General features: G+C 39.0%; 1 protein-coding gene across 1 annotated transcript in view; it reads right to left on the bottom strand.

The window, feature by feature from the left end:
* Nucleotides 1-893: 893 nt before the first annotated feature.
* The window catches only part of MSL3 (MSL complex subunit 3), a 37295-nt gene continuing 27163 nt past the window's right edge, over nt 894-11025 (bottom strand). Inside the window, 2 exon segments of the mRNA XM_043537810.1 lie at nt 894-1819; nt 3217-3275. Of these exon segments, the coding sequence (XP_043393745.1) occupies nt 1720-1819; nt 3217-3275 (159 nt within the window). The 3' untranslated portion in view covers nt 894-1719.

The following is an 11025-nucleotide window of genomic DNA, read 5'->3' as shown; positions in this document are numbered from 1 at the left end:
TCTCCTTCACTAAAACCAAGGTCATCTCTAGCTTTTCAGTTCAAAGGCTTTAACATGCCATTCCACTCTTGACAAGTGACATTAATTGGTAATGCAGTGCTGTTGTAACTGTGTTCATCCCAGGATATTGGACATACAAGGTGGGTGAGGTAATATCTTTAATTGACCCAACTTCTGTTGGGGTGAGAAAGAAGCTTTCAAGCTTACACCAAGCTCTTTCTTCAGACCTGGGTTACTCCTTACAGAATATATTTGTGACTTACATGTAAAGAGATGGTTTTACTTACTCCAAGACCTGCAAGTTCAAGTGGGTTCTTTTTGGCTCCAGAATCACAGGCAATTGTTCTGTAATTGAGGTACTTCAAGGGAATAAGGACTGACCAGTGATTGGTGCACTAGCCCAGGACTTGGGAGACCTTGGGTCAATTTTGTGCTCAGGTTTCTTGTGTTTTGGGGCAAGTCACTTGCCTCTCTGTGCTTCAGATTCCCCATCTCCAAGATGGGGATAACAGCACTTCTCTACCTCACAGGGGTGTTGTAAGGATAAATACGTTAATGATTGTGAGGCACTCACAGTAACAGAAGTACCCAAGATAAACAGAATTGGTTTAGTTAATTCTGCCAAATATGTATTGTCAGAGGGATAACAGAATCCAGCTCATTCTCACACAGCTACATGAGTTTTGCAGTGCTAAAGAGAGTAAAATTTGTCAGTATAAATCTAAGATGTGCCTCTGGTTTAAATGACAGACAGCAGAATTGTACAATAAAAAGGTGCCATTTTTACAGTCCACCCCTCATTCTCTACATAGTAATATTCAGTGAAAATATACTAGGAAAACCCAAACAAAACTTCATTTTTGAGATCATCCACCCAAATATCACACCTTCAATTACCAACCAGTTTCTTTATTAAGAAAAAAGTTTGTCAAAAGTAATTGCTGTCACTTTATTCACTCTATGCTTCCTCTGTGAGAACCTGTTAGAACATCCTGTTTTTTGATGCCTTTAGGAATCATTCAGACATGGATAAGATGAATCACGGGTGAGGTCTGCACTCGTAACAGTGGCAACCTACTATGAGTAAAAAACAGATACCTTTTTAAAAGAAAAAGCAAGCAACATTTTTCACTTAAGCCGCAGAAAACTACTTCCTTGACTCAGAGACCAGGACAATAAAATAGCTATGCAATTCTTCCTCTATATGCAGCACTCTTTCCTGCCGTGACCGTTGCACAAAATGAAGTATGGGTTCTGTGTGTGAAACGAAATCCACTGGATGCCAGTTATGCATTCTCCTTACACGAGAGTGAAGCCAGTTCTACTTTTCATGCTGAAAACAGTTCACGTTAAAATGAAAGACGGCATGTGGTATTTGTTTTCATGAAAATGTCCCACTGCTAATGCACCTGCTTTCCCCCCCACCCTTCTTAATAAGAACTATATGCAGTCCTATGCATTAGAAATCAGTGCAGGGTTTCTTCTAGCAGTGCAGCTTACATGCAACACTTGGAGCAATTCAGAATGTAATCTTTGCACGGCTCTGAAACAAGACGTGCTCCATCTCTGCTAACGAATCCAGTAGTCATAGAAGCAACTCCTTTCTTCGTATCTGAAAAAGGCCATTCAAATTCCCTTTCATCTTCATCTCGTAGCTATGTGGCAAAGCAGCAATAACCGTGGGCTACGTACAGTAGGATTTATTGTTCACTAAAAGCTTCAGTAGATTGCCCGAGGATTCTTGGTGCTATAGTAAGCTTCACATGCAGCTACATAAGCAGACTCTGGGAAGAAGTCATCATGGTATTCTGCTAGAAACCTGAGAAGAAAGCACACAATAGATTAAAATCAGACAAAAAACAAAAATACTTAGGTTTAAAGATGCAGTAAAATAGGCTGTACAATTCTCAAAGCGTTTTTTAAGCTTAACGTAGCATATGCTGACGTACATAGTCCTTCCTGCACAAGTTTCAAAGTGTAAATGGTGCTAAAGTCTTACACACACAGTGAAGAACATAGCTTTTCCCCTCATACTTCCAAATCTAAAGGAGATGGAAGGAGTTTGCTCAAGCATCACACACACCAAAAAAAAAAAAAAAAAGCTGGGATAGAGGCTATGTATGGAAAATTTCAGTGCAAAACAAAAGTTTCAGGAAATAAGCATATGAAAACGAGGGGATACTGCAGAAATGTTTTTGCAACTTTACCTGTAGCAGACACCATATGAGCCTACTATGTAGTCTCACCCATATTTATTTAAAATGGAATCTGTAGCTCTACAGAGATAACAGTCAGCTTATACCCTTGAAAGTAAGTATAATCCTATTTCTGTCCTCCTGTGAGCATTCAGTGCCCTCCTTCTTTCATGGATTCTTAATTCACACACACACTCATTCACAAGTCCCACCAATCCCACACAGGAATGTATTTAGGGCCAAGCAAGCCAGGCAATCACCTGGGGTGCCGGGCTAGGGGTGCAGTTTTTGTTGTTAGTGACAAAGGGAAAACAGGATATTTGAAGTAAAACATTTCAGGTATTCCATATGTGAATTCAATTTTTACAATGTTCTGGACCTTTGTAGAATCTCATGGAACCTTCCAGACTTTGAGAACTACATTTTCCTCAAACCTCCTACAAAGTGGTCAGCCAGGCCCTTGTGAGTATAAAAGGGTGGGGATTCGCCAGTCAGTCAGTGAGATATAAAGAACGAACTGAAGTGAAGTGAGAGCCCAACTGCAATACTGCAAACCTTGTTTTGTTGTATAATTGTGAAAGTGTACTTGTGTTTTAAGACTTGAAGAGTGTAAGTAGCGATTAATAAAGGACATATTTAATGAGATGCCAGAGATATCTATCAAACCCCTATCTATGCAACAACATAACAGAAATACTGTTACTTCTTTTGTCATGCTTAATACGTAATGTTTGAGGACTTTCTAAGACTGGAGAACATAGACTTTTGCTCTCCCTAATATTGTTTATTTTCCCTTGTAGGAAATGAAAGATGCCCCCGAAGAAGCCTTGAGGAGCTCAGTATAGGAAGGGAAAAGCTCAACTGCAATCCAGTTTGCAGCAAGGGGCAAATTTGATGGGAAAACATCTGAAGCAGAACACAGACCAGGCTTTAGGCAATACCGATTGTCCCAGTGCAGAAGAAATTGAGGAGCAAAGCATAAATAATGGAAGTCCTATTACTAAGGAATTAACAGATTTACCTGAAAATAAGAAATGAAAGATGAGGAAAGTGATGGAGAATCGTCCAGTTTTCCTGGCACTGTAAAGGAGAGTGATGATAAAGAAAAATCTGGTTTACATGAAAAGGAGAGAAACAATAATGAATCAGTCTCAGTGATGACAGAAAGAGCAGTGAGAAAAAACATGCACACCACAAATCAATACATCAGATCCTGCTTTATGGCCAGTGATCTTAAACTCTGCTGATAATGATTAGTACAATTTTGAACGGGCCAGGAAAAATCGAGAATATAACATTTCCAGCAAATGAGCAGAAGCAACACTTCTCTAAGTCACACTGCGAAAGAGTGCTTGAGAATGGTGAGAAACTGAATCGGTGTTAGCTACTCAAAATCAATGGACAACACATTCTGTTTTTGTTACAAAATAATTGACAAGAATGCCAAGTCACTGCTTGCACTTTCCCGGTTACAATCACTGCCATAATTTAGCGGATTCTCTGAAGCAACATGAAAAGTCACCCGGCCATTTTACAGCTTACTCCAAATGGATGGAGGTCGAGTCCAGACTCAAGCTGAATAAATGCACATATGAAGAAAAACAGTGCAACATTAATGCAGAAACCCAGCACTGGAGGAATGTGCTCAAGCATCTGATCTCAATTATCCTCTTCCTGGCAAAGAATAATCTGGCTTTCCAGGGCTCGCCAGATAAATTGTTCACTGAGCATAATGGTAATTTCCTCAGTTTCATAGAGCTCCTGGGGAAATACGATGATGTCATGCGTGAGCACATACCTAGAGTGTTTGTAAAGAAGCTATGGACCATTACTGCAGCAAAATTATTCAAAACAAATTGATTGACCTTATGGAAAGGAAGGTGTTTGATAACATATTGATGCAGCTCAGCAAAACGAAGTACTACGCCATAAAAATGGTCTGCATTCCTGATATTAGACCCAGTGAAAAGATGTTTACAATAAGATTTGTTGATGAGGAAGGCTGTAGCCAAGTAAATGAATGCTTTATCTGTTTCCGGTGTGTGGATGACTCTACTGGAAAAGACCTAGCAGAACTGTTTATGAATGTTTTGAATGAGAAAATAAAAGCTTCAGGACTGCCGTGGCCAAGGTTACAACAATGGCATGAACGTGAAAGGAAGAAACACTAGCGTCAAGGCAAGGATCCTTGTGCTGAATCCAAGAGCTTTCGTGCCTTGTGGCTGCCATTCTCTCAACCTGGTTGCGTCAGATGTAGCATCATCACCTATTCAGTATCTCTCTTCAGAGTACTGCAAAAGGATAAACATCCTGTTTTCAGCGTCGACTATCAGGTGGAAGATCCTCACAGACAATGTTAGGTTTCAGAGTAGCAGCCGTGTTAGTCTGTATCCGTAAAAAGAAAAGGAGGACTTGTGGCACCTTAGAGACTAACCAATTTATTCGAGCATAAGCTTTCGTGAGCTACAGCTCACTTTATCGGATGCATACAGTGGAAAATATAGTGGGGAGATTTTATATACACAGAGAACATGAAACAATGGGTGTTACCATACACACTGTAACCAGAGTGATCAGGAAAGGTGAGCTACTACCAGCAGAAGAGCGGGGGGGGACCTTTCGTAGTGATAACCAAGGTGGGCCATTTCCAGCACTTTACAAGAACAGTAGGAGGGGAAATAAACAAGGGGAAATAGTTTTACTTTGTGTAATGACACATCCACTCCCAGTCTTTATTCAAGCCTAAGTTAATTGTATCCGGTTTGCAAATTAATTCCAATTCAGCAGTCTCTCGTTGGAGTCTGTTTTTGAAGTTCTTTTGTTGAAGAATTGCAACTTTTAGGGCTGTAATCGAGTGACCGACTGGTTTTTGAATGTTCTAATTCTTGACGTCTGATTTGTATCCATTTATTCTTTTACGTAGAGACTGTCCAGTTTGGCCAATGTACATGGCAGAGGGGCATTGCTGGCCAAACTGGACAGTCGCAAGTGGTGAGCGCAGCTTTTTCAAACTCATGTTCATTAAAACATATCTTTGATAGACGATTGCTGACGAGAGACTGACATCGTTTGCTATTTTACCACTTGAAAATGCCACTTGCCAATCTTTGGATCTCTCCGAAACTGTGCTTCAGTTTGTGAGGGCAAAGGTGAAAAAACAACCTTTTGAACTAAAGGACTAGGGTTAACATTCTAAGGCCCACCGTAACACTATTTAATACTGGGGTCCACCCAATGTTGGTGCACTGTTCAATTTCTTGACGTTAGTACATTTCAGTTATTCTTAAAATTTAGAAGTTTCTATAAGCTTAGAGGAAACAATTTTTTTTATTTGCTTATATATTGCATGATTAAATACAGATTTACAGATCTTAGCATGCAATTTTATCATCTTAAATGATAGAAATAAATCATGCATGCAAACAGTGCATCAAAGTCGTGAAATGGGCTACAACTGCAACAGCAAATAAGGTACTCAAAAGTTGAACAAAAGAGGGAGGCACCAAAGATGTTCCTTGCTTGGGGTGTCATTTGGTCTAGGGCAGGCCCTGATTCCACACACACTTGTTCCTTTGTAGACACTGCAGTTCCACAGCCACATAATTTGGCATTTTTCCAAGATGCCACAAAATGCATCATTTTGTTGCATGGGGTGACATTTTGTTGTCTCCTTGTTCTGCTGCAACCTGCCTCTTGTTCTCCAGCTTTCCCCATAAGGGGAAGTTAACTGGCTTACAGTGCACAGTCCCTTCACTCTTCCATGAAGCCATGCAAAAAAGGGGGTTGGGAGCCACAGCTGGAGCCCAGCTTTGATACAGAAACATTAGGGAAGCCCAAGCAGTGTAGGCTGGAGAGCTGAGCCCAAGAAGCAATGATGCAGCCACCAACGCTTGGGGAGAGGGCTGCTAAAACTGACACACTCTCCCTTCTCTGGGACACATACATGTGAAACCAGGGTTTGGGAACGGAGGAGTTTAGTTTAAAAAAAAAACAAAAAAAAAAAAAACCCTCCTCCTCAAAAATAATCCCTGTAGAAAATAAATAAGTTTTATATCACTTAGTATTTTCAACTATTAGCCATACTTTGCACATTTGTGCACTGGTAGGTAAGGAATGGAAATTTGGTCCCATTGTGCTTGGCTGTTGGACGGGAGTTATCTGTTAGAAGCCAGAATTCCAGGCAGTAAATTTAGTATAATAAATACTTCAGTATATACGATCTAGATATAAGTGGTATCAATGATGTTCAGCATATAATGTATCAAAAAAACTGTACATTTCTCCAACCTTATTCCTCACTAAGCTCCCTTAAATAAGTAATTTCTTTTGATCTTATATATTAAGAAATCTGAAGCAGCAAAGAATACTGAAAAAGAATATTCTACACATAAGGCAATCTAAATGTAAACAGGAATACATTAATTACTAAAAGCTCAGACGCTTATCTTTCACTTTAAATAGAAACAGAATACAACAACCATGGAAAGGTGTTCTCTACAACACTTGTCTCTACTTAAAACTTTATTCAGACCAGGGTATCAAACATGTTATTTCTCTGGTTTTGCTTAAGCAAGACCACTACTTCAATATTTATAAAAATAAAATAATGGAAGCAATAAAAGATACAGACATTTTATCTACTGAACATCTCTTTGATTCATCATTATTTGTTTAGAGTGGGCTCTGCCATCCTATGAAATTTCATTCAGTCTCACAGGTGTTAATTATAGAAAGTCAACAGTGTAGGCTGGCAGACCTCTATATTTGGCAAAAAAGGTCCCAATTTTAAATCTTGTTGATGGGCCAAGACAGCGGGCAGGGGGGACAATATGTTTCCATGTGATAGAATTGTGCCTTTGGGACAGGTAGAGGGGGGAATGGAGTTGCTTAGGAAGCTACATACAGAAAAACTACATTAGAAGAACTCAAACTACCAAGTTAACTTAATTCTGGCATTATGTATTTGAGCAAGAGGATTACAGGGGGGCGAGGGGGAAAGGATGTTCCTTTGTGTTTAAAGCAAGGATTCCATAGGCTCTGTCACAGATTCTGATGCTGAGCAAGACTATCATAATGCAGGTGTATAAAGGTCAAACTGAAGGGCAATCTTCATTCTGACATTTCCTAACTTATGAATACTGTGCACTCTGTTTTTAACTTAGCTTTTTATATGCAATATATTATGCACATTCTACTGGTTTACACTGGTTCCTGCAAAAGCTATCAGGAGATTTTGCTCAGTACCTAACAGGCTAGCACAAAGCAGAAAGGCACATATAATTAGGGGGCAGATAGATAGGATTGAAGACTTCTATGAAAATTACCCTCAACTGAGGTTAAAAAATATTTAGTGGTTCAGCATAGTTATAGATGTATTATTACAGCTTTCTGTTCACAGAAATGACAATGGTTCCCTATGTATCTGGTCCTAAAAGAATAAAAGGCGACTTCACAATCAAAGAAACTGAAGATCCATTTATATTCACTATAAAGTGTTTTATAGTACAGTATTTTGGCAGTTGCCAAGACGAATAAAAAGAGTGGGAAAACTTTTATTGCTGAATAAAAACTAATACAGAACCAGAATTCGATGCAGTAATCAAAATTTGAGTAATCTGTCTCCACCACACACCTTAGTTGATCACTAGACAATGTAGTGCCACTCTGCTAAGTTTACCTGGCTGCACAACCAGTCAAAGACTTTATGCAACACGTAACAGAGGACATATGATGGCACTCCTTTAAAAAAAAAAAAAAACCTATTTGAAGAGTCAACGAAAAACTCTCCCTGCTCCCACAGAAACTGTCATATGTAGTATGCACCTGTTTTACTTTAAGAAAACACTACAAAAAGCCTACCATAAATATAGTAGGGTTTTTTTTAAAACAAGGAATGCTGAACGATAAAATACTATTGGACTTGGCTACGCTTTGTCTCTGTCCCTGGGATAGGTGGGTTGAATAAAGAGTTGGAATGAAGCACTTAAGCAGAACTGAGCTAATAAGAGTCCCTCATTAACTCTTATGAAAGAGCAATTAAGTTTGCAGTCCACAAACAAAACATGTGAACAAATTTCTAATGTAAGTGACATTCTCTTTGATCCCAGCACCAACAGGTGGATCCTAGGATGAAGTAATTTTAAATTACATTAATAAAATGGGAGCATCTGTGATGGGCATCAGTTTGGTTGAAATATTCCAGAGGGTAAAACTTAGCCTGTCTACACTACCGCGGTAAGTCAACCTATGCTACGCAACTCCAGCTACGTGAATAACTGATTCTGCCACATTTAGGTCCTGATTCAGGAAAGCTCTTAAGCATGTGATTAATTACTGTCCTAAATAGGTAAACTTTCCTGAATCAGAGAGATTATTCACGAGAATAAAGCACTACTCAACATGAGAAATGACAACAGAACCAGGCTCCTGACAGGGTTCACATTTGTTAGATAACAACTTTTAACCAGCTCTTATCTCAGAATGTTTCAACTCACCTCATCTTCCCAGCTCAGTAGCAAACGTCTTTTCTTAAAATATATAAAATATTCTGTTAAACATTTATCAACTGAGTATCTAAAATCTGTAACCTTATCACACTTGCATGAAGCTTCTAGTAGCACAACCGCTTAACATTAATTGCACATTAGCACAGACTAGTGGACACACTTGACTACTACAATGAGTAACAAAATTACTTATTACTCGCAGAAACAGTATGGCTGCAGAATCCAGTGGACATTTTTTCGTAAATTCACATCTTCTGCAACAACTTTGATTTTCAACAGAAAATAACCACTCAAGACTTTTCTCATTGTCTCATCAGATTAAACTCCTGTATACTTCTGTCAAATACTGATCTGACTCCCTACGGAAAATACCCAAAGTATGAAAAGAAATAAAATTCTTTACTGCCATAATGCAAAAGGCTTGAGACCAGAAGTACAGGAGGTGGGCTGCTTTAAAATATTTTTAAAAGAAAGTTTTACAGGATGCAATGAAATAGCTGCCTACAGGATTGTCTGAGTTTTAATAAGAATATTAGCTTCTAACGGAAAAAGCTATTGACTACTAGGAAAGCACTTTCCTATAATCTGAAAAGCCACATGTTGGACTCGCAAAGATAAATTTTTTAGAAGTGTCATTTTAGGAACTAACATAATTTTCTCTAAATCCTAATGAATAAATAGAAGAAAAGTAGTGAATAAGAGAAATGGTGAATAGCTGTAGCCTTCTGGAAGCTGTTCAAGGACCTACATGAAACAAACAGATTTGACTGAAAGACCATTTCCACTAGAGAGGGGTCCACAACATGGAAGACTAATTACAACTGGTACCCTTGGCTGACAGATACCAAGGATGTAGGAGGAAAGAACGTGAACTTACCCTTTTTATTGAGAGGTGGCTGCGCTCGATCAGAATTAAGGCAAATGGGTGTGGTAATTCACACTAATACAGTACCATCTTTTATTATTTAAGCAGCAGATCGAGGTATACTAGGTGCCTCATATGACACAGAAATCTGTGACACCTGCTCCAAAGAGTTTACAGCCCAATAGCACATTTTATTAAAAATAGACAAATTACATAATTGGGGAAAAACAAATTCTTACACTGTACCCGTGGTATCTGGCAGGAAGGTTTGAGGCAACTGTCGTAGGTGGTTCGTCCTATTGTACACTGTGAGTAAAAGGAGTTCTTGTAACAGCACCTACTATCTTAAACTCATTACGTCAGAAAAGCTTTGAGCTGGGGGAGTTACACCCAGTGCCATTCCAGAACTACCAAAGTCCCAAGAGTGAGAATTCCTAGACACATGGATCTACTAGAGAAATTAAAATTTCCCCTCATTAATTGTACTTTTGTGGCAACAGCCTTCACATGTCAGAATAATGTTAAGCAAAATAATCCCATAATATCTGCCTGTCATAGGTTATGCTACCCTTCAGATGATTATGGAAAAATAAAGTCTTATATTAAATCTCATCTCTCTCAAGTCACCTCTTCTCCTGGTGCTATGTATGACACGACCAATCTTACAGACCTAATTTCAGTGTCACCAAATATGCATGTACCTCTATGAGCCTAGTGGTAAAATCATACAATTACAGGACTCAACGGGACCTCAAAACGTAATCTGGTCCAGTCCCCTGCATTTAAGGCAGAACTAAGTAATAACTAGACTATTTCTTACAGGTGTTTGTCTAACCTGTTCTTAAAAACCTCCAATGATGGAAATTCCATAGCCTCCCTAGACAATTTTTTTCAATGCTTAACTACCCTGACAGTTAGAAAGTTTTTCCTAATATACCACCTCAGCTTCAACTGCTGCAATTTAAGCCCATTGTTTCTTGTCCTATCCTCAGAGGTTAAGATCAATTTTTCACCCTCCTCCTTGTAACAACCTTTTATGTACTTGAAAACTTGTCCCTCCCCCTCAGTCTTCTCTTCTCAAGACTAAACAAACCCATCTTTTTCAGTCCTCCCTCACAAGTCATGTTTTCTATGCCTTTAATCATTCTTGTTGCTCTCTGGACTTTCTCCAATTTGTCCACATCTTTCCTGAAATGTGGCGCCGAGAACTGGACATGATACTCCAACTGAGGCCTTATCAGCACAGAGTAAAGTGGAAGAATTATTTCTTATATCTTGCTTTCAACACTCCTGCAGACACATCCCATAATGATGTTTGCCTTTTCTTTTTGCGCAACAGTGTTGACTCCTATTTAGTTTGTGATCCACTATGACCTCCAGATACCTTTCTGCAGTACTGTATCCCAGGCAGTCATTTCCCATTTTATATGTGTACACCTGACTGTTCCTAAGTGGAATA

This window comes from Chelonia mydas, chromosome 1 (assembly GCF_015237465.2).
Source record: "Chelonia mydas isolate rCheMyd1 chromosome 1, rCheMyd1.pri.v2, whole genome shotgun sequence".
In the NCBI taxonomy this organism is placed as follows: domain Eukaryota; kingdom Metazoa; phylum Chordata; order Testudines; family Cheloniidae; genus Chelonia; species Chelonia mydas.
The sequence above is the reverse complement of the archived record's forward strand: the minus strand, read 5'-3'. Positions and strand labels throughout refer to the sequence as shown.